The sequence below is a fragment of the Ranitomeya imitator genome, chromosome 1 (genome assembly GCF_032444005.1).
Source record: "Ranitomeya imitator isolate aRanImi1 chromosome 1, aRanImi1.pri, whole genome shotgun sequence".
Lineage (NCBI taxonomy): Eukaryota > Metazoa > Chordata > Amphibia > Anura > Dendrobatidae > Ranitomeya > Ranitomeya imitator.
Window position 1 is genome coordinate 1,199,104,890 of NC_091282.1, and position 25,014 is coordinate 1,199,129,903.

Genomic DNA, 25,014 nt, shown 5'->3' on the forward strand with positions numbered 1-25,014 from the left:
CGAAATCTTAAAAACTTTTGCTGGTTTTAATTTGCAAAAAAAAAAAAAAAAAATCTGGAAAAAAAAAAAAAAAATCATGCAAAAACGCAACGTGTGAACATAGTCTAAAGCAAAATTCTCAAAGGTCTTTGATGACAGTTCTGATAAGTGAGGACCCCTTAAAAACACCATAAAACCGGTCTTAAAAAATAAATAATTTTTTTCCCTAGAAAATGCATCCAAAAACAGACGACCATTCTCGACCCTTGCGAAACGCAATCTGGGGAGAGCGGTGGACCAGCGCCGGGCTTTCATCATATAATGACTGTAAATCAAGGCAAACATGTTCACTTTCATGAGCTGAAAGCCAATCGTTCATGACAAAGGGAACATTTCATTAAATGGAAATCAATTAACTTTGCAGCACAGATCACTTGGCAGAGAATACAACTGTACTCATGATTTATAGATAACCAAAAGGGGGAGCGGGGGAAAACCAAAAAGGGGGAGCGGGGGAAAACCAAAAAGGGGGAGCGGGGGAAAACCAAAAAGGGGGAGCGGGGGAAAACCAAAAGGGGAGCGGGGAAAGGGGAAAAAAAAAAAAGGTACCAGAATCTGATACAACTGATCATTCTGGAACAGGAATACAATTCCAGAGCATCAGTAAAGACCGACAGAGAGGGAACGGCAAGGCGGAAACTCAGGATTTATATACTATTAAGTAAGAATTTGCAATCAACGTCCACGCAGAAACAAACCTTTCAAGTTGACAACATTACATCCAAAGAAGATTGACAGCACAATTTTTTCTACTTTTACCTTTTTTTTTTCTTTTAAAGAAATGGAATGTTAAAAGAGAAATGTTGCTTTTACGTCAATTATATGTTCCAATTACCTTGTCCTGGAGTTAAAAAAAAAAAAAAAAAAAAATCAATTAAGAGATGATAGGCGAGTATCAAGTCTGTGTAGAGAGAGCTTTATGGTTGATGGGGGATGGGTTGGAGTCTTTGTGCATGGAAAATCTGCATTTGCGTAAATTTTCCACCCAGATCTGCAGTGTGGCATAGCCCTATGATTAAAAACATTACTATTTGAAACACGTGGGACAGTCCTAGGGTTCGCTGACTTTTTTTGCAATGTTTTTAATCATGTGAAATAAAAAAAAAAAAAAGTTTTTCATCCAGTAAATTGACAGACATATCTGCCCCCAATATATCAGGTTTTACCCAGAAAGCTCCTTTTTCTCCAAATGTATATTGCCCCTAGTGGCTGGTATAGGAAATACAAGACAAGCGAGGACTTGTCCCCAGGTGAAAAGGTGGCCATTATATTCCTGATGTTCCCATCTTTATAAGAAACAGCTGTCTGTGGATGGATACCATGCTTGGCATAGGTGGCTTTCCTTCATAGGATGCTGCCCTTCCCGTGGTTGTTCCTTCCCGGGGAAAGGCCTGGCTATTCACTGCTTGCGTCGAGAAACACGTGATGGTGTCTCCGCAGCTTCTTTACATGCATCTGCATATTTCCCATAAGGGATGGGGGCAGTGTTCTGGAATCACTGCGTTGAGAAACACGTGATGGTGTCTCCGCGGTGTTGGATGTTTTGGTCTCCCCGAGGCCAATCATCTGTACCTTTATACCCATCTTTATAAGGGGCATTGCCACAGGATCCTCTGGGGCGTGTCTTTAGGCTGCTCTGCATTATTACACAGCAAGCAACGCCAACTTGACAAAGACCATAAAGAAAAAGTTCATAGCTCGGGAACCGTAAGACAGGTCTTTGTGAAATGTGGAGGATAAGTAAATCTGGCCTTAGAAATTAGGTAGCGGCTCGTCTACCTGTTGAACAGGCGATTACGTTCTAACCACCCGATTTTTTTATGTGTGGGGGCCCTTAAGTGATCGCCGATCCCGACAAAATTGGCGAGTTGGGCTGACTTTTATTCAGGGCTTGTTCACACATGGCGGAGGATGGTGGAGATCAGAAGAATCTGCTGCCAATACTTCATGTGTGCACGTGCCCTCTGGAGGCTTTTCACCGACGCCTGTTGCCGTCCGGATGACATCCAGAGCGGTTCTACTAATGACCGACTGTATATTCACATCGTCTTATCTTCTGGTGTGAACAACATGATGCTGAGCGGCTCCACCAACCTCAGCGGGATTATCAGAGAAAGAAGAAGTGTCACTTGAGGGCTTATCAGCTGGAGATACGACGTCCCTGGTGCTCCTCAAGTCTAGACTTTCACATGGACACTTCAAGAATTCGTGATCCTTCCGCGACTTTTACCCGGTATACTCCAGGACCCCCAGATAATAGGGTACCAATTAATCTCCAAGATAACCAGCCAAGAGATTCCTTCTGTAATGACAGCTAAGAATAGATGTTGCTTTCAGAGAACAGATAGCTAATCAATACATTAGAGGAGGCTGGTCTAAAAAGGTGCTTTTAAAATATTCCATTAGAATATTCTGTGCCGACTGAGGTGGTCCTCCACTTTGTAACCCCTTTTCTATTTGCTATGGATAGAGTTGAGCAAAAAAAAAAAACAACAAAACCCTCATATCAGCACATCGGTAGTTGGTGGCGGTGGGGCCAGAGCCCTCAGTCTCCTCCTATCTACTAATTAGGAGGCTGCTATAATGAGCGCGTCGTGGCACAATGCAATGATGTCGCGAAGGCTTAATAATCAGAAAAGGTTGCAGGGATGCGGGCAGGTAGGACTTTGGTCCAGTGGCCATTGGACCGGGATGTCTATTACCTAGACAGCGCATTGATTTTGGAAAATGCTGTATAATGCTTCACTTGTCCTCTGGAGGCGCTGTTGCAAATCAAATACTTGTTTGTTGCACTTGCAGATTAAAGCAAATTTTAGGAGACTCTTAACAAAAAGGTAGCAATAAAAAAAAAAAAATATTGACAACCTCATTAATATTGACAAGAAACATTACAATAGTCAAATTTCCAAAATTTTCTGTCTTCAGGAGAGCACTGTGCTTCTTCCTCCTGTCTTACCATTTCCTGGGAGTGATCCTGTAGTTTGAAGTAGCGGACCCCTCGAGCCCCAGGCGGACGCAGCCACCCCCCCTTGAGCCGCAGGCGGATGCAGCCACCCCCCTCGAGCCGCAGGCGGACGCAGCCACCCCCTTCGAGCCATAGGCGGACGCAGCCACCCCCTTCGAGCCATAGGCGGACGCAGCCACCCCCCCTCGAGTCACAGGCGGACGCAGCCACCCCCTTCGAGCCACAGGCGGACGCAGCCACCCCCTTTGAGCCACAGGCGGACGCAGCCACCCCCTTCGAGCCATAGGCGGATGCAGCCACCCCCCCTCGAGTCACAGGCGGACGCAGCCACCCCCTTCGAGCCACAGGCGGACGCAGCCACCCCCCTCGAGCCACAGGCGGACGTGGCCGCCCCCCTCAAGCCACAGGCGGATGCAACCACCCCCCTCAAGCCACAGGCGGATGCAACCACCCCCCTCGAGCCACAGGCGGATGCAGCCACCCCCCTCGAGCCACAGGCGGAGGCAGTTATGATTCTGCAGCATCAATGCTGAACGTGGACGGAAGGTGGACGGAACCAGCGATTTAGCTAGCTTCACAGTAAGATTTGCATACTCTTTGCCCTAGTTAACCAGCCAATCAGACTGCAGAGGTGACCAATAACCTTGGCAAATGAGCAAACAAAAAACAAACAAACAAACAAAAAAAAACTATAAAAAGTAAAAATCCCTCCGTTCTTGAGGAAACTTTTAAAGTTGCTTGTTCTTACAATCACTTCTCAATTTTAATCATTTAAGAGCATGAGAAGAACTTTTTCAACCAAGTGTTAAAAAAAAAACAAAAAAAAAACTGGAATTTAGTACCAGTCAAAAAAAAAAAAAAAAAAAAAAAAGCTAGTATTAGGAGAAAAGCCACAAAACATTTGAATACTTTAAAATTGTGGCATTTATATTTCATAAAACAGAATTAAAAAAATAAATCATTGAGTTAAAAATGGAAAAATTAAACTAAAGTCAAACTTAATAAAATAAAATAAAAAAATAAGATCTTCATTTTTAGAGCATGGTGCAAAGAATAACTAACATGCATTGCAAAATGATTTGCCCCCCTGTGAACCAAGTGCTGCATCTCTGCCCGGCAGAAGAATAGGGAGCGTATCAACAAAGTTCCACAGGTCACAGATAACCTGCACAAGATTTTCCATGCATTTCACTCTAGAAGAAAAGGTTTAAAGACAATTATCTTCTTAGTAGCAATTACTGGCTCAAAAACAGAAGATAACGCTCAAGGACATATCACAACAAAATGGACAAAAAGTAAAAACTTTGTCATTCTTTTTCAAACATGCCCGTGAGAAACTTTCCCTTAGGTATTTCACAAGACGCTTTACTGAAGGTTTCTAACCTCAGGGATAAATATCTTACCAGCTATTTTAACTAAGTATGACGAGTAGCTAGAAAAGGATTTCAGACATTGTGGATTGAAAAAAAAAAAAATAATAATAATAAAAAAAACTAACATCTGAAATATATCCACAAATGTTATTTCAATAGGGAGATAAGTAAAGATATTTGGTGCAGCCTGTCTCCAGGCAAAGAAGGAATAAGTACAAAGAAGAGTAAGGGTCCCAAAGCAAAGCTCAAGATGGAACACCAAATATCCGGGGTTGGACTGAGGGACTGATGTTTGTTGCTTCCTCCTTTACCACTTTATACGTTTTGGGCCAACAATGCGATTAGCATGGATGGCCAAGTGTCCCTGGGAGAAACGGGAAGACTACCAAGACACCCAAGAAAAATTGGCAAATCTTCTAAGAGCCACTAAAATAAAATAAACAAACACCCAAAAAAGAGAATTTTCAAAGGTTAAATGTGAGTGACAATGGAATGTCATCAAGACATTCCCCCGGAATCCACATGGTGGAAAGACGTGGACCCTGGTAACATGGTAAAAATGGTCTACATTTATAAGCAGTGTGGATGTTCCGTTGCCTAGAATCAGTGGTCGGTCTCCAAGGCAACGAGCTGTAAACAAAAAAAAAAAGTGTAAATATCTCAAAAACCACAGAAAATTTTAATAAACAGGAAAATGCAAAAATTGCTTGTATTTATAAGCGCTTTCCGACAATATCCATTTATGAAGTCGGGAATAGCAACTTTATTATATTTACAGGTTTTTTCCTCTCATATTCTAAAAGTTGTCACATAGCAATTTATTTTTAAGAGACGTTGTCCGCGAAACCAGGATACTTCTCCCATAAAGTGTTGTTGCTTCCCATAAAAATTAGTCATAGCCTAGAGGACCGGACAGAGGAGCTCTTCTTACCCAGGAGTGCGGGATTACTGGCATTTATAGGGCTTGACAGGGCAATGTGGCATCAATGGAGTGTCACTGACGTATGACGTAGGGCTGGATAGCCCTCAGGTGGAGGGTATACAGCGGGCAGTAAGCGGGGGGCACTGATCATACGCCCAGGCTAAACTCTCCAGCACACTGACGTCAGAGAGCCACACTGCTCAAATTGAACACTACCTGCATATTACGCCCTGGTGATTTACGACGTAGTGGAACTTGCTGGATCCATCATGTAATAGGTTTTTTTGGCTTTCGGGAGGTAATTACGCTGCTGTAGGAGCACTAGACAGGTGCAGAGAGGAACAAGATGTGGACATACAAGTGCTTATCACTAATTTAGAATATCATCAAAAAGTTAATTTATTCCCGTTCTTCAATAAAAAAAAAAGTGAAACTCATACATAGAGTCATTACAAACAGAGTGATGTATTTCGAGTGTTTATTTCTGTTAATGATTATGGCTTACTGCAAATGAAAACCCAAAAGTCATTATCTCAGTAAATTAGAATAATTACCAAAAAACACCTGCAAAGGCTTCCTAAGCGTTTATAAAGGTCTGTTTCAGTAGCTCCACAATCATGGGGAAGACTGCTGACGTGACAGATGTCCAGAAGGCAGTCACTGACACTCTCCACAAGGAGGGTAAGCCACAAAAGGTCATTGCTAGAGAAGCCGGCTGTTCACAGAGTGCTGAATCCAAGCATATTAATGGAAAGTTGAGTGGAAGGAAAAAGTGTGTTAGAGAAAGGTGGACAAGCAACCGGGGTAACGGCAGCCATGAAAGGATTGTTAAGAAAAGGCCAGTCAACAATTTGGGCGAGATTCACAAGGAGTGGACTGCTGCCGGAGTCATTGCTTCAAGAGCCACCACACACGGACGTATCCAGCGCATGGGCTACAAGTGTCACATTCCTTGTGTCAGGCCACTCATGACCAAAAGACAACGCCAGAAGCGTCTTACCTGAGCCAAGAAGAAAAAGAACTGGACTGTTGTCTGTGGTCCAAGGTGTTGTTTTCAGATGACAGTTAAATTTTGCATTTCATTTGGAAATCAAGGTCCCAGAGTCTGGAGGAAGAGTGGAGAGGCCACAATCCAAGCTGCTGGAGGTGTAGTGTGAAGTTTGCACAATCAGTGATGATTTGGGGAGCCATGTCATCTGCTGGTGTAGGTCCACTGTGTTTTATTAAGACCAAAGTGAGCGCAGCCGTCTGCCAGTAAATTTTAGAGCACTTCATGCTTCCCTCTGCTGACAAGCTTTTTGGAGATGGAAATGTCATTCTCCAACAGGACTTGGCCCCTGTCCACACTGCCAAAAGTACCAATACCTGGTGTACAAACAACAGTATCACTGTGCTTGATTGGCCAGAAAACTCGCCTGACCTTAGAGAATCTATGTGATATTGTCAAGAGGAAGATGAGAGACACCAGACCCAACAATGCAGAAGAGCTGAAGGCTGCTATCAAAGCAACCTGGGCTTCCATAACCCCTCAGCAGCTCCACAGGCTGATCGCCTCCATGCCACGCCGCATTGATGCAGTAATTGATGACATAAGGAGCCGACCAAGTATTGAGTGCATTTACTGAACATACATTTCAGCAGGCCAACATTTCGGATTTTAAAATCATTTTTCAAGCTGGTGTTATAAAGTATTCTAATTTACTGAGATAATGACTTTTGGGTTTTCAGTAGATGTAAGCCATAATCATCAACATTAACAGAAATTAACACTTGAAATACATCACTCTGTGTGTACTCTATATAATATAGGTGTTTCACTTTTTGTATTGAAGAAATGAAATAAATTAACTTTTTGATGATATTCTAATTTAGTGAGAAGCACTTATATAGGTGCTCAATTTAGTTCTTGGAAGGTGCGGGATGTTCTTGGAGAGATCCAACAGATGTAGAGCGTCTTATAGGCAATGCTCCTTGGGATAAACATATACAAATGAATTTAAGCATAAATAAATTTGAAAAAAAAAAAAAAAAAAAAAAGACCTGGACGACCCGACAGTCTATCCCTTACATGGAAAGCCCAATGGTTCCAATCTGAATCTTGTAATCATTTTCATCATCTTCCTTGTGATGGAGCTACAGGGATATGGAGTTTCCTCCAATGCCGCAGGACACCACCACTGTTTTATTACCAGGAGACTCTTCTCCCAAAAAGTGATTGTCCAAAGAGGACCTCTTTCAATCCAATCAGTTGGGTTCTTATTCCAACCACCGCTCTTTAGTTCCTATTTAACCAGAGGCTGCTCTGTAAGTCAGTGGTCAACCCTTTACCAGGGGTATTCCTTTAAGTTAAAGGGACGTTTAGATTGGTGGTACCCATACCGATCACCAGGATGGTGCACTTTTAGCAATGTTTAACTTAGGGTACGTTCACATTTGCGTTGTTGTGTGTTGTGTCAGCGACGCAATGCACAACGCATGCAAAAATGCATGGTTTTGTGACGCATGCATCCATTTTTGGCTTGCTTTTGGACGCCAAAAAAATGCAACTTGCTGCGTCCTCTGCGCCCTGACGCTTGCGCCAAAAAAACGCATGCGTCACAAAACGCAAGACAATGCATGTCCATGCCCCCCCCATGTTAAATATAGGGGCGCATGCGTTGCCGCGGCTGCGCCCGACGCAACGCTAATGTGAACGTAGCCTTAAATGGTAGTGAGCATGTGCAAACCCCTTTCCATTCCTTATGGGGCTGCCCAAAAAAATTCAAGTACAGAGCTCCAGCAGCCCCACAGATAAAGGATCAAATGGAAGTTGAGCATGTGCACTGCTGCTCCATTCTACTAGGGATAAAAGTTCTGTCAGTGGCAATCTAGAAGTCATCTCTCCTGTGGTCCATGGCAAAATGAGAGAACGAGCGACAAAGACAGCGCGCGACAAAGACAGCGCGCGACAAAGACAGCGCGCGACAAAGACAGCGCGCGACAAAGACAGCGCGCGACAAAGACAGCGCGCGACAAAGACAGCGCGCGACAAAGACAGCGCGCGACAAAGACAGCGCGCGACAAAGACAGCGCGCGACAAAGACAGCGCGCGACAAAGACAGCGCGCGACAAAGACAGCGCGCGACAGAACGAGATAGAAGTAGTAGTTTTAATATGTTTGGTTTTTCCAATAACATGAGAAATGATCAAACGTCTCCGCAGGGACCGGAGCTCCAGTAATCCGTCTGATGCAGCTTGAACTAAATGTTCTCTAGGTATTTACTTTCCAATAACACAAGATTATGGGATAATATTAAGACCATAAAACGATGGAAAATAAAAACAGCCAAGGAAAGGTACATAACACATGTTGGTATTATCATTGTCCAAGGCGAAGGCACTGCAGAAAAACAGGAGAGGGCACAGTTCCTTTTTAAAGGAGATCTCCTGATTTCAGGAAAAAAAATGCCCATAGAAGCATAGACTCCTTAAATGGATTACTTGTGGGCAAATTTTTTGTTTTTGTAACAGAATGTGCAGAACAGACAAAAAAAAAAAAAAAAAAAAAAACACCTAGAAAAATTAATTATGCCCCCGGCTAGGTTTACTTCCAATGATCAACCACACCAAAAAAGGAACAAAGATTTAATACTCAAGTACCGTATTCAATAAAAAACATTTTTTTCGTCCCTGTGAAGTTGGCATCATCAATCTGACAAAAATTAGAGCGTGATGGGGGCAGCATGGAAATGGAAGTAGAGGTGGATCGGTGAGGCTAGTATTGCATTTATCATTGCATTTATTTTTTTAATCTCAAAGACGTAACACATCTTTGTTCCAATGCTGCCCCCGTTACCTCTCTGGGGTCAACTTCTTGTTAAAATGATGATGACCCTGTCACATCGATACGGCCAATGGCTGGCCACTGTGTTGGACTGACGCAGCCTCCGACTGGCTGCAGTGGTTACACCTCACATCATCGGAGGTAGACTCCGGAACTGACCAGGAGCAGCAGGGATCAGCGAGATGAGCATGGCTTCTTACCTTAAATAAAAAAATACACAATATGGAGGAGATTTGACGCACATGGGCAACAACTCCATATTCGAGTCAGTGTTTTTTTTTTTTTCCTTACTATCATTCACATCCAGTTATGCGAATACCAATGCAAATTGGCTCAGGGGTCCACGGTGCGCTGCCCCCTTCCACATTTATTCCATCCTGAATGGAGTGACCGCCATCTCAAGGAGGTAGAAAGAGTCCCCTGACCCCACTAATCATCTCTATCATGGCCAAAGAGAGGATTACACATTCAAATACCCTCATGCAACTTCGATTCATTCATAAAAATAAAAAAATCTATAACATTGTTAAGAGGAAAAAAAAAAAAAAATCCCGATGAGGCCCCCAGTGTTTTGGGCTTGGATTGTATTCAATAATAACCCCACCATCTGCCTTCCTCTCGCTAGGAGTAGAACACTTCCCTGCGGGGATGTGAAAGTGTACACCGCTTCTATATAGCCTAATGGGCATCATTCATATTAGCAAACATGCACATACCTCCAGAATGCCTGCCCTTCAATGAGGGTTTTATGCAGCCCGATGCTAGCACAAAGCAGTAGCTGTTACCTCGCCCGCCGCCCTGTGTGGAGAATTAGCTCACTAGGGGGAAAAAAAAAAAAAAGTCCTTCCAAGCCGCTTTTATGGAAAATAAGGACTTAGGCTGTTAACGTAAAATCTACTGAACAACAAGCGCCACTAATGAGCTAATAACACATGGACCATTTCACTAAGAGAGCTTTCCTTTCATAGCGTACAAGTTACATGGAGGAGGAGGGGGTAGAAGGCGTCTTTGTGTTCTGTAGAAAAGCTCTAATCTGTACCTACAAAACCAGCGTCTCCTTACTGTAATCTACAGGTTTACTCTGCCCGCATAGTCCACCACCTGCGAAGGGAAAGACGAAGATTTTGCTGATGTCCATATAAAATGGACAGGAACAGCGCCACAAGAATAGTATACGTAGTTATCCCTTGTACTACTTGTGTGGTCTAAAGATGGGCACGTATTCTACGAATATCATTTTTATAACCTGAAGCCCTGTAATGTCATGGACAGTGGGAGGATCCCATAAAAAGTTTATATTTATTGTGGTCGATTGATAATCTCAAGGTTACATTTACCCCTGTCGACTACCATTATCGCGTCTGAGGTAAGTGGATCAAAATCTGTAAGAGCATCACCCTAACTTTCTCAAAAGCCCTCATCAAAAGGGAGAAAATGACCTATTCTCCTTGTATTGAGCTGTAGACGCTTATTTTTATAAAGGGACATGGAGGAAACTGCTAAAAGAATACTCCTGCCGAAACATACACGCTGTGTTTTGTCTAGTGCAGATCCTCAGGGGCGGAGCATGAATTTGTATTGATGCTCCGCCCCCTACATTAGGATCTACAGAAGTGTTTCAGTTCTACCTACGGTGTTCATTTAACCTCAAAATATGAAATGGGCCGATTGCAAGGAACATCTAAAACATAGCTAGTCTTCTAGGTGTCGAAAAGGGACAGTAAGGAGGCATCAAATGTCTAATTGTAGTGTTAGCGCCGCACAATAGGGATTAGTGATATCCCTGACCTATCGACTACAAATATAATGTATACTAGATGGTGGCCCGATTCTAACGCATCGGGTATTCTAGAATATGCATGTCCACGTAGTATATTGCCCAGCCACGTAGTATATTACACAGCCACATAGTATATTGCCCAGCCACGTAGTATATTGCCCAGCCACGTAGTATATTGCCCAGCCACGTAGTATATTGCCCAGCCACGTAGTATATTGCCCAGCCACGTAGTATATTACACAGCCACATAGTATATTGCCCAGCTACGTAGTATATTGCCCAGCCACGTAGTATATTGCCCAGCCACGTAGTATATTACACAGCGACGGAGTATACAGCACAAAGCCATGTAGTATACAGACTTAAAATAAAAAATAAACATATACTCACCCTCCGTTGAAGTCCTGGCCCTGTGTGCGGTGCACGCGGCAGCTTCCGGTCCCAGGGTTGTATGGGCGCAGGACCTGTGATGACGTCGTGGTCACATGACCGTGACGTCATGGCAGGTCCTTGTCGCATACCATCTTTGCCACCAGAACCTGCCACTTGCATGGAGCGGTTACCGGAGCGTCGCGAGGAGCGGGAAAGGCGCCGGAATGTGAGTATATAATGATTTTTATTTTTTTTTATTATTTTTAACATTAGATCTTTTTACTATTGAGGCTGCATAGGCAGCTTCAATAGTAAAAAAGTTTGTCACACAGGGTTAATAGCAGCGTTAATGGAGTGCGTTACACAGCGGCATAACGCGGTCCGATAGCGCTGCCATTAACCCTGCGTGAGCGCTGACTGGAGGGGCGTACGGAGCGGGCACTGACTGCGGGGAGGAAGGAGCGGCCATGTTGTCGCCGGAGTGCGCCCGCCGCTGATTGGTCGTGGCAATGGTCATGGGCGTTTTGCCACGACCAATCAGCGACTTGGATTCCATGACAGACAGCAGAGGCCGCGACCAATGAATATCCAGGACAGACAGAAAGACGGAAGTGACCCTTAGATAATTATATAGTAGATATTTACAGATGACCCAGTTGTCAATAGTCCGTCCCACCATCAATTGTGGCAGCACGCCATTGTAGATTAAAGTATGGTAGATGCTCAAAATTTAATAGCTCATTATGGCGACGTTTCGGTCCATGGAGAGCCTTTCTCAAGGAGAATATTATATATATATATATATATATATATATATATATATATATATATATATATATATATATATATATATATATATATATATATATATATATAAATATATATATATATAAATTTGACTAAGCTGATTTATCCAATATGCTCATGTTAGATAGACCGCGAATTATCCATCTCCACAATTCGTTATAGATCCAGGAAAACTAGGAATTTATGAAAATAAAAAAACAAAAATTTTAAAATACACGACAGCTTTAAATTTCACAGCAAGATCTCATCTAGATCATGAAAAGTTTCGCCATCCAATCCATAAAACCAATGTGCACGCTCCAGCACCTGCGATGGGACAGATATAAACACAATCTGCAGCTCGCAGCCTTCGTTACATCATGTAGCAACACCAATTTCTTACAGGAGGAGAAAAAAAAAAAAGCCTAAATCCATCTCGCAGCCCCTAAATCACAATTTCTACTGTCGAGCTTGCATTAACCCTTTGCTAACTTCTGATCCAAGTCACGTAGAGGCGCTTGGAAAAATAAGCGAAGCAGCATTGCCACGTGGTGCATGTATACAAGGATGTCATGTCTCCCCGGATCAATGAACGCTCTAATGTCTACAGAATGTTCCGTGTGTGAAGAAGAAAGGGAACAAGAAATTAAAATAAGGACCTTAGAGGAAAATGAAGGTAGAATCTGCATCACTTTTCAATACTTCATTGCTTTTGAGATCTCTGCTTGCCGTCAACGAATAGGAGCATTCTTAAGATTTCAAGCCGGTCAAACAACGAGCTGTAAAGATATATATGTGTACATTTTGCGGCAGATTCCGACACCAATTCCACTCTGCTACATAGGAAAGTATGAAAACTACACAGCCGGAAGAAATGTACATGGGGCAAAATTCCACAGAAAGTGGATTACGTTCGTGAAAAATCTCATCCCCTTACAAGTGCTGTAAATCCACTGTGATATTACATGTGTGAATCCACAGGCAAAATCTGCTACATTTGACTGTTTGGGCCTTCCTATCCTTATCCCTGATTGTTACAAATGGGGCCCTGATGGTGTATTGTCATATGTAACCAAGAAATGTAACCACAAAATGTTGCAGATTTTCAGTTTTTGCTCTATAGTCAAATGTTTAACCATTGGTTTATGAAATAAATAAATAAAACTAATCAATAGTATTCATGAAAATACACAACTTTGTAACATATTTTAATAGGGAAATCTGCTTCTTTCTCCTCGTGGATTGATTATTCAGTCTCAAAATTCTCAAGACACGGGTAAAATTTGCCTTCAGTGAATATAGATTATCCCATTACTCAGAAGATGACAGTTGATGCTCAAAGTTCTATGGAGACCTGTAACTATTTCAGAAGAACTTTTAGTAGAAGGTCTGCGTCTTCCCCCAGCTCTTCCCTAAAATGTCTGTGTTCCTCTAGCTCCTCCTTGGAATGCTTGCATCTTCCTCTAGCTCCTCCCTAGAACGTCTATGTGTTCTTCTAGCTCCTCCCTACAATGTCTGTGTGTTCTTCTAGCTCCTCCCTAGAACGTCTGCGTCTTCCTCTAGCTCCTCCCTAGAATGTCTGTCTTCCTCTAGCTCCTCCTTGGAATGCCCGCATCTTCCTCTAGCTCCTCCCTAGAATGTCTGTGTGTTCTTCTAGCTCCTCCCTAGAATGTGCGTGTTCTTCTAGCTCCTCCCTAGAACGTCTGCGTCTTCCTCTAGCTCCTCCCTAGAATGTCTCTTCCTCTAGCTCCTCCCCAGAATGTCTGTATTCCTCTAGCTCCTCCCCAGAATGTCTGTATTCCTCTAGCTCCTCCCTAGAATGTCTGCGTTCCTCTAGCTCCTCCCTAGAACGTCTGCGTCTTCCTCTAGCTCCTCCCTAGAATGTCTCTTCCTCTAGCTCCTCCCTAGAATGTCTGTATTCCTCTAGCTCCTCCCTAGAATGTCTGCGTTCCTCTAGCTCCTCCCTAGAATGTCTGCGTTCCTCTAGCTCCTCCCTAGAATGTCTGCGTTCCTCTAGCTCCTCCCTAGAATGTCTGCGTTCCTCTAGCTCCTCCCTAGGATGTCTGCGTTCCTCTAGCTCCTCCCTAGGATGTCTGCGTTCCTCTAGCTCCTCCCTAGAATGTCTGTGTGTTCCTCTAGCTCCTCCCTAGAATGTCTGCGTTCCTCTAGCTCCTCCCTAGAATGTCTGCGTTCCTCTAGCTCCTCCCTAGAATGTCTGCGTTCCTCTAGCTCCTCCCTAGAATGTCTGCGTTCCTCTAGCTCCTCCCTAGAATGTCTGCATTCCTCTAGCTCCTCCCTAGAATGTCTGTATTCCTCTAGCTCCTCCCTAGAATGTCTGTATTCCTCTAGCTCCTCCCTAGAATGTCTGTGTGTTCCTCTAGCTCCTCCCTAGAATGTCTGCGTTCCTCTAGCTCCTCCCTAGAATGTCTGTGTTCCTCTAGCTCCTCCCTAGAATGTCTGTGTGTTCCTCTAGCTCCACCCCAGAATGTCTGTGTTCCTCTAGCTCCTCCCTAGAATGTCTGTTCCTCTAGCTCCTCCCTAGAATGTCTGCGTTCCTCTAGCTCCTCCCTAGAATGTCTGTGCTCCTCTAGCTCCTCCCTAGAATGTCTGTGTGTTCCTCTAGCTCCGCCCCAGAATGTCTGTGCTCCTCTAGCTCCTCCCTTCTCCATAGAATTGTTAAAGCACCAACTGTCACCTCCTATTTCGCTAATGGGAAAATCTGTTTTCATCGAGTACAGATTTGACCAATGAATTGAGAGGGATAGATCAATCCAGGAGGAGAAAAAGCAGATTTTTTCTGATAAAAACAAACTTTTACATGCAAGATATATTACAGCAAACAATTAAAGCGACAGTTACGCTTTAAAAAAAGAAGCAAACAAACAGGTTTTCAACCTTTAATTGAACGTAGTTTTAACTTGGAACTGCAGAAGCAATGAACAGACCGGCAGTCGAGCATTCAACTCCGTGAACATAATCAATCTGTGATAAAAAGGGGTTATCCAGTAAAAGCAAGTTCAAGTAATTTCTATCAGCTGGTTTTTTTTGCTACCTAGTTGGACAGCAGCATAATATAAGGGCAGAGACCTTGATTCCAACGGTGTGTCACTTACTGGGCTGCTTGCCGAAGCTTTGATAAAATCACTGCTTTATCAGCAGGATTAGTAAACCTGCTTCCATGTAGTCGGACATATTCCCGAGCACCGTATAACCCCGCCGTCACCACCGATTGGTCTTCTGCCTATGCATGGTCTTCTGCCTATGCACAGTGTACACTGAAAGCGGTCAATCAGTGGTGTGGGTGGGGTTATACACAGCACAGCATTCAGAGCACTGCTACATCTGCAGCAGAGAAAACGGATTTTATCAAAACTGCAGCTGGCAGCCCAGTAAGTTACACATTAATGTACAATCTTGTGGTTTTCCCAACTAGACAAAAAAAAAAAAAAAAAAGGACGATTAAACGCAGCATGTGAACAAGCCCTATAAACCTGCAGATAGATATAGGTGTTCCAGAATGACAACTCCTAGGATGCCACGTCAGAGCACATTGGGGGTTATAGTTGCAGTCTCACAACGGTGGAAGTACCAAGCCGTACATGGCCAACAATGATGGGAGTTGTAGTCCCGATTTCTCTGTGAAGAGAACCTGCAGGAGGTTGTTGTGACAGCCAGAACAAGAGTTTCTATGGGGTTTTTGAAGGGTAATTGATCTATACGGGGAGGAGGCACAAGAATACAATGAAAAAGCCGACGGAGAGAACTTCGTGCTCAAACTGAAGAAAAATGAATATTAAAAATGGAGGTGGGGGAGGGGGGGGGGGGGGAGATATTCTACATTAAGTGCTCAGATCGCTAGACAGTAATTACTCTTTTTATCACGTTGATTCTGGCAGGATTACTGTCCCGCGCAGACAATGGAGCGGGGTTATTTCATGACAGCGCTGCCTGTCAGGAATTCCATCATTACAGATATCAGGCCTCATTTATCAAAACTGCCTCAAAAAGAAAACAAATCTTTCTTAGTTTCCCATAGCAACCAATCAGAACTCCGCTTTCATTTCCAAAACAGCTCTGGTAAAATAAAAGCTGCTCTGTGATTGGTTGCTATGCGCCGTAGGGTCAGATTGATCAAGACTGATCTTTATTGCCCATAGCAACCAATCAGAGAGCAACTTTCATGTTACCAGAGCTGTTTTACAAATGAAAGCTGAGCTCCGATTGGGTCACTAGGATCAACGAGAGCTTAGCATTTGGTCTGCGATTGGTTGCTATGGGCAACAGACAGGTTTTAGTGTAATTTAGAGAAATCTGCTGAGTGTTTAGGCCTAGTTTTTGTCAGATGCAGGAGGGAATTTATGCTCCACACTAAAAACACATTATGATATTATGAACCCTATTAGGCTTCTTTCACACTAGCGTCGGGCTCGGCCCGTTGTAGTGCGTTGGGCCGAGGTTACCGACGCTAGCGTTGTAAGCGCCGCACAACGGGTGCAGCGGATGCAGATTTTCATCGCATCCGCTGCCCCATTGTGAGGTGCGGGCGGAGTTCCGGCCGCGCATGCACGGTCGGAAAAAGCGGTCCGTCGGCAGCAAAAAAACGTTACATGTAGCGTTTTTGTGCCGACGGTCCGCCAAAGCACGACGCATCCGTCGCACGACAGATGCGACGTGTGGCAATCCGTCGCAATGCGTCGTCAATACTAGTCTATGGGGAAAAAACGCATCCTGCAAGCACTTTTGCAGGATGCGTTTTTTCTGCAAAACGACGCATTGTGACGGATTGTAGTTAACGCTAGTGTGAAAGTAGCCTTAGGGGTGGGGCGGCAGTACGACTACAAGTAGGGCCCTGCTAGTGAAGTACTGAGGAGCCATCATGTACAACATGGAGGCAAGGGTTACTGGAATAGTCAGATCTGTCATACTACAATGATCGGATGCAGCCAGGGGTGTAACTATAGTGGGTGCAGGGGTGCAATAGCACAGGGCCCTGGAGCTTAGGGGTCCCAAAAAAATGCCCCGTAGGTCCATATAAGAAGATCGATATATTCAAGACCCCTGATGGTTGGAGGTTTTGCATTGTTTCCATATGACTGGTCTGGCCGATACGTGGGACAATAATAGTGAACCATGACGTATTACTAGGGACTAGGATAATCACAATCGTGGTTGTTCACTCTTGGAGACATTTTTTTCTTGCTCAAATTCATGTATTTGGGGCTAAAAAAAAAAAATAAAAAAAATAAAAAAAAAATCACTTTTGCAATTGAGTTACATTTAAAAAAATGTCTGACATCCTGAGGTAACTGAGGATCCATCAGTGAGCCCGGTAGGATGGTCTGACAGCGAGTTTGGAATTCAGGTTAGGGCTACAACAACTATCACGCGACCAAAGTTTGTGTCGATTCTACACTGCACCTCAAAACAAGTACCGTAAATGGGGTCCACTGCGCCCCCGAGGGTACTGCAAGTGCCATAAGCAATGCGCAAAAAGTCCACAATTTTTTTGCGACTTCATTATGGCAGTCGCACTACCCTCGTAATAATAATGTTACCCCATTCACTTTGGCAGTGCGACAGGGGTCGCGGCCATAGTCCACGTGTTATCTGTCTTCTCCTGGGCTCTTCTCAGCTGATTTATGACCACAGAAAAGATGAAGGAGCAGAGAGGCAAACAGATTGTAAAAAAGCAAAATGGGGCAACATTTTTAATGAAATCCAATAGAAATAAATACTTTTAGTCCTAGATACATCCATTAAAGTAAAAAAAAAAATAATAATAATAAATATATATTTTGTAATAATAGATATATAATAATATTATTATTATTATTTACCCAAATGTGGACAATGTGCGACCCTCAGGCTCCCTAGCAGAAAAAAAGAAAAAAAATATATACCAGCTCACCTGTCGGCATGTGTTGTGGGGAAGCACGGATAACGTGTAGTCATCACGTGAGCAAGCAATCCAAAAAAAAGAGAAAAAAATCCAGCTTCCAAAAACTTACAAATTTATTCAGGATAAAAGGCAAAGTCCCGTCCAATCCAATAAATCACATAGTGAAGAGTAGGAAGCTTGCTACTCTTCACTTGCTTTTTTTTCCTCTTTTTTTGGATCTCAGGCTCCCTAGTCCATCAGAAAGCATTCAACAGCTCATCTGCATCTTCCAACTTCCAAAAAGTGGATCTCATCCATGAGATCATTAATAGTGACATATAAACAGTGCGCCACATAGCAAATTCACCATCACTACACAGCAATGACCACACGTGAACCTACAGCAGGAGCAGGTCACGGTCAGCCACAGAGGAGACCATCTCCATGTGAAGCAGAGTCTCTATAACTGACAATATTAAAAGGTATATACACTGAAAATACAAATGTAGCAGAGTCGAGTTTGTGATATGGCACAACAGTAATCTGATAGTAGCAGAGCCCAGTTTGTTGTTGGCACCAGTGTTATCTGTGATTGCACTCTGGACTAGACATAACCATACAACATTATCGATATCACAAGCATCTACCGTATTACTTACAAAATGTATTACATAGGACTGCAGGTAAAGAATTCGGTCATTCATAGGACTGCATGTAAACATACTACCTTCTATTTACTCAAGACCCAGTCAGATTTGTAGTTTTACATAGGACTGCATCTGAACCCTACAACGTATTATTTAGACATGAATGATCATGTCTCGTTTGTGGTTTTACATAGGACTGCACGTGAATATACAAAATGACGACAATTGAAAAAAAAAAAAAAAGTACGATAATCCTTATTTGTAATTGTACATAGGCCTACACGTGAAGCTACTACATTCAGAATGCTCAGAAGTGCACCATCATACATTATTGTGTTTTTACATAGGACTGCAAGAAAGCCCAATACCTTTTTTTCCAACTTAAAATTACTGAAATCCACAAGAAAACTCACACCAAAATGATGAGTCAAATTCCTTCTTGCTACATCAATGCATGTCATTATTTATAGCATTACATAGGACTTCATATGCAAAATGTTTATTTAGAAAGTAGTGAAGCTGTCCCATTTGCAGTTTTACATGGGACTGCTGACCCACCTACAGTATTCTGAATGCTCAAATGCACAAGCCAATCTTCGTTGTATTTTTACATATGACTGCAAGTGAACTGAACGCAATATTTACAAATATATGATCATAGCTCATTTGTGGTTTGCATAGGACTGCATGTAAATCTACACCATTCTGAATGCTTGAATATCGACGGTTATGTCTAACTTAGGGTTTTACATAGGACTGTCTGTAAATATACGTTGTCCTGAATCTTTAGAAACGCTACATCAAAATGAACAAGCGCACAGAGCTACATAATAGCCAAAGTATTTCCTGCAGACATTAGTCATTATTTATGGTTTGACATGGGACTGCATGTGAGCATGCTACCGTTCTCTCAGAAAGCTGTGTTATTTGTGACTTTACACAGGACTGCATTATTCTGAATGGTCACAAATATGATATCATACTTCTGGTTCTACACAGGACTGCAAGTAACCCTACAACATTTATGAATATCGAGAAGTGAACGACCATGTTTATGGTTTTGCAGGTAAAACCTCCAAAATCGCGAATATTTAGCGTTGTACCATCACATCTCATTTATCGTTTTGCATAGGACTGAAGGTAAAACTTACAAAGCTGTGAATATTTAGAATTGCACAATCACATCTCATCTGTGGTTTTGCATAGGACTGCAGATAACATTCCTACTCATCAAGATGCAAACGATTCTGACGTAAAATGCCAAGAGACAGATTTGGCTCTGCTACATCTTCATGGATCTAATGACATATGTATACGGTACGCCGTTTTTCCAATGGAAACTGAGCTCTGCTACAATTCGATGTAGGTAGCGTCTAGCCAATAAGGCTGCAGCACACAGTCGGCTCTGCTACGTCGCCAACGCTCCTCTACCCCATGATGCACAATCCAAGGTGGCAACCTGTCCACATAATCACTTTTATGGCCACTTCTGCAATAACTTTCTGATTGCTGCCATGATACAATCCGGACCTGCAATTATTACCCCAGCGGTGCGCCAGAGACCCCCGCAAGCTGGGAGGGGAGAACACAGCACTGTACACACATTAGGGCCCCTCCATACACAAACAACACAGCGTGGGACGCAAGATAGCCCTACAGCACCAAAGGAGTTAATCTGAGAGTCAACTTGCCCAGTGATTAATTAGGGTCCTCAAACAATGTCCCCCCCCATCCTGCCAACCCCCTATAGTGCAAATCAGGGACAATATGCAAATTCTGCATTTCTCATGAGAAGCTCAAGGGGTCTGTTGGATGGATGAGGACCCCTCTCTTCCCTCCCAATTCGTAGGCGAGCAAATTTGCGAAGCCGAGGGTAGATCCGTATGGTTACCTGCTGGCTTTCCCTCTGGCTTGTCCTCTTCTGGCTGGGCAACTGGAAGCCTGGCAGCCGGCACTCCACTCACTGTCACCAGGCAAAAGCAGAGTGTGCACCACACGGTGACCATTCCCACCAATATCCCTTGGCACGGGGATAACCTGCAGCCCCCTCCAGCCTCAGACATCCTCCGGTTGCATACTTTGCTCCCTTGGGCTCAGCGCTGTAACCCCGGCACTGGTCACCTTGACCGAAGAAGTAGCACCGACCTAGAGAATGCAGAAGAGTAAAGTTATCAGCCTGGCATACTGGGACCAATACAGAACCACATACTGGGTGAGGATACTGGGGGAGGTCAGGAGTGGGACTGGTTATCCTTTAAACCACACAGGGTTTGCCATTAATGAACCTGAGGGCTGGCGGAGCGGCACATTGCTGGAATGCCTCATGGCCCAGTGACTTGTAGATCTGTTCTACACTGATACATTGTATCCAATACAAAGTAAACAATAAGTTAAATATTGATACAAAGATGAATAAAAACAGATGGACTGAACCCAATGGGTCAGTGCCCAGAGATCATGGCACAAGTAGGTGGTCTCAGAACAAAGTCAGACTGATCTCATTGTGGCCAGGTGACCAAAGTTTAGATCATTCCAGGAACCAAGATCCACGTAGTAAGGTCACGTTCACACCTTCAGTATATTTAAGATAAAACAAAAACCCAGGAGAGGGTGAGAAATCCAGAAGTGGTGACGGGTTTCTATTCTACATCTCCTCTGATTGTTCCACTCCTGGTTTTGGCTTATAAATACTGATGTAAAATACTGACCGAATACTGACCGTGTGATCGTGGCCTAAAAGAGGAGAGGACTACATGAAGATTGTGAGGAGACACAGAGGAGAGGACTACATGAAGATTGTGAGGAGACACAGAGGAGAGGACTACATGAAGATTGTGAGGACACAGAGGAGAGGACTACATGAAGGTTGTGAGGAGACACAGAGGAGAGGACTACATGAAGGTTGTGAGGAGACACAGAGGAGAGGACTACATGAAGATTGTGAGGACACACCGAGGAGAGGACTACATGAAGATTGTGAGGAGACACAGAGGAGAGGACTACATGAAGATTGTGAGGACACACAGAGGACAAGACTACATAAAGATTGTGAGGACACAGGAGAAGGACTACATGAAGATTGTGAGGAGACGCAGAGGAGAGGACTACATGAAGATTGCGAGGAGACGCAGAGAAGAGGACTACATGAAGATTGTGAGGACACAGAGGATAGGACTACATGAAGATTGTGAGGACACACAGAGCATCGGACTACATTAAGATTGTGAGGAGACGCAGAGGAGAGGACTACATGAAGATTGTGAGGAGACACAGAGGAGAGGACTACATGAAGATTGTGAGGAGACAGAGCAGAGGACTACATGAAGATTGTGAGGAGACACAGAGCAGAGGACTACATGAAGATTGTGAGGAGACAGAGCAGAGGACTACATGAAGATTGTGAGGAGACACAGAGGAGAGGACTACATGAAGATTGTGAGGAGACACAGAGGAGAGGACTACATGAAGATTGTGAGGAGACAGAGCAGAGGACTAAAACATATTATTATGATGGAATATAGGCTGAACTGGATGGACAAATGTCTTTTTTCGGCCTTACTAACTATGTTACTATGTTACTATGTTACATGAAGATTGTGAGGAGACAGAGCAGAGGACTACATGAAGATTGTGAGGAGACACAGAGGAGAGGACTACATGAAGATTGTGAGGAGACACAGAGGAGAGGACTACATGAAGATTGTGAGGAGACAGAGCAGAGGACTACATGAAGATTGTGAGGAGACACAGAGCAGAGGACTACATGAAGATTGTGAGGAGACAGAGCAGAGGACTACATGAAGATTGTGAGGAGACACAGAGCAGAGGACTACATGAAGATTGTGAGGAGACATTGACAGATCTACAGAACGTCATAAGGGATCACAATGTGATCTACTCCTGATGGATTTTTCAGTCCGAGGTCCCATGCGATTTCCTCTTCCCCTTAGAGATTCACCTGCACGACTTACAGGTAACAGTAAGAGGTGGAAAGGTTTATGGACATGCAATTGTTGGGGAATTGCTGGACCTTCTCCCTAATATTGTAGCTGGAAAACTACAACTCCCAGCGTGATAAATTGCATTATAGCAGCGGCATTAGGCTGGCAGGGTTTGTGCATTTTTTTTTTTTTTTTTACTATATATATATATATATATATATATATATATATATATATATATATATATATATATATATATATATATATATATAAAATAAATAATATTAATAACTATTTTTTGCTATGGAGGGAGCCATGAGGTTGCAGCCCCCTCGGCACAGGTCGCACTTTCTTCCAGGCAGCAGGTGACAGTTTGTGCATGGATCTCCTGCAGTGGGGTCTTCCTTACACAGGAGCCCCCCAGAGCCGCCAGGGTCTGCTGCCATGTGAGCTCTGGCAGCCTTTTCTGGCCAGTGCATGGACCCCCAACCTTCTGAGACCCCCACAGCCTCTGCGCCCCCTTTTTGGTTACACATCCAGGCTGATAAAAAACTTCATCGCAACTCCAAAATGTCCATCGTTGTCGGGTCCCCGGGGGTCGCAGCACAGTCCACAGTGGGGTCCAGCAGCTTACCTGTAGCTCCAGAGCCCGGGGGAGCTCAGCTCCGGGTGCCCAGCTCCTGCGCTCCGGGTGCCCAGCTCCTGCGCTCCGGGTGCCCAGCTCCTGTCCTCCCGCCGTCCACCAGCAAAGTGCCGGCCACTCCGCTCCTCCAACCCCCTGACAGCGAGCTCCAACGTGCTGGGCGTGGCTACACCGCACAACCACGCCTCCGTCCGCGACAGAACACGCCCCCCCTCAGACCTGCTATCAGACACGCCCCCTCTGAGGGGTGACGTCACTGCAGAACGCGGTGGGAGTCGTGTGTGCCCCCCTCCCTCCCTTCTCCCCTTCTTTAACCCCTTCCTTGCCTGCGACTCGTGTGCAGATGACCGAGCTCCGAAAAAAAAAATTGAATAAAAAAATGTTTTAATTGCAAAATAAAAGAATGTTATGCAGATTATAGGAAATAAAGCTGCCCAAGTGCATGCTGGGAGTTGTAGTTTTCTGACAGCCTCAGTAACAACTTCTGAGTTTTTTTTCTTAATTGAAAAAATTATTCACACACTTCATACTTTTTTTTTTTTTTTTTTTTACAGATTTATTTTTTCTTTAATGACCTCTAGAATAGATTGGTGTTTTTAGAAAAAAAATAATAATATAAACGTAACAACAACAAGTGAATCCATAAAAAAACCCTGGAATAATTAGGGATAAAAAAGTAAACATATTGGGGAGCGTTCACACGGACGTATAAAAAATGGAGAAACGTTAGAGAATAGAACGATTTTCTACTTGGATCCAGTTGGCGCTGCAGGTTTTGCTCCTTTCCTGTGGAGTTTTGTAACATTGAAGCATTTATTTTGCTGTGGTTTTTTTATATCAGCTTTATTTTGGGCGTCTTTCCAGATTTTTCTTTTTTCTTTTTGCAGTGAAAACGATAAAAAAAAATTCCAAAAAAAAACAAAAGTCTTGGTGTTTATTGGCCGCCTTCTTAGTCTTCCCACAGACTTGTTTCCTGGAGGATTCACACGCTGCTTCTTATAAATTTTCAGCGCCTTTTAAAAAACGTTTAAAAGAAGCTTCAAAGACCGAACGTTTAGCAGAATATGAGCAGCGAGTCGTTATCACCGGGAATCAGCCCGATTACAGAGCCCCACAAACACTGTATGACACCTCCAGAGGGAATTCCTCCACGCGCACAGTGTGATGACCCTACTGTACCCACACAGTACTGTGATCTCCACACAGCCCTCCATGCAGTATAATGACTCCCACTAGTCATACAAACAATATAGTGGCTCCCACACAGCCCTCCATACAGTATAATGACCCCCACTAGTCATACAAACAATATAGTGGCTCCCACACAGCCCTCCATACAGTATAATGACCCCCACTAGTCATACAAACAATATAGTGGCTCCCACACAGCCCTCCATACAGTATAATGACCCCCACTAGTCATACAAACAATATAGTGGCTCCCACACAGCCCTCCATACAGTATAATGACCCCCACTAGTCATACAAACAATATAGTGGCTCCCACACAGCCCTCCATGCAGTATAATGACCCCCACTAGTCATACAAACAATATAGTGGCTCCCACACAGCCCTCCATGCAGTATAATGACCCCCACTAGTCATACAAACAATATAGTGGCTCCCACACAGCCCTCCATGCAGTATAATGACCCCCACTAGTCATACAAACAATATAATAACTCCCACACAGCCCTCCATGCAGTATAATGACCCCCACTAGTCATACAAACAATATAGTGGCTCCCACACAGCCCTCCATGCAGTATAATGACCCCCACTAGTCATACAAACAATATAATAACTCCCACACAGCCCTCCATGCAGTATAATGACCCCCACTA

The 25,014-nt window shown here is 43.7% G+C and overlaps 1 protein-coding gene across 4 annotated transcripts in view; it reads right to left on the reverse strand.

The window, feature by feature from the left end:
• FGFR3 (fibroblast growth factor receptor 3) overlaps positions 1–23,290 on the reverse strand; it is a 92,424-nt gene extending 69,134 nt beyond the window's left edge. For all 4 annotated transcript variants that reach the window (XM_069744893.1, XM_069744892.1, XM_069744891.1 and 1 more), the window contains exons 1-2: positions 23,161–23,290; positions 20,477–20,730 (exon numbers count right to left, since the gene is read on the reverse strand). In XM_069744893.1, coding sequence (XP_069600994.1) covers positions 20,477–20,648 — 172 coding nt within the window. In that variant the 5' untranslated portion in view covers positions 20,649–20,730; positions 23,161–23,290. The remainder of the gene's footprint in view (positions 1–20,476; positions 20,731–23,160) is intronic.
• Positions 23,291–25,014: the final 1,724 nt, after the last annotated feature.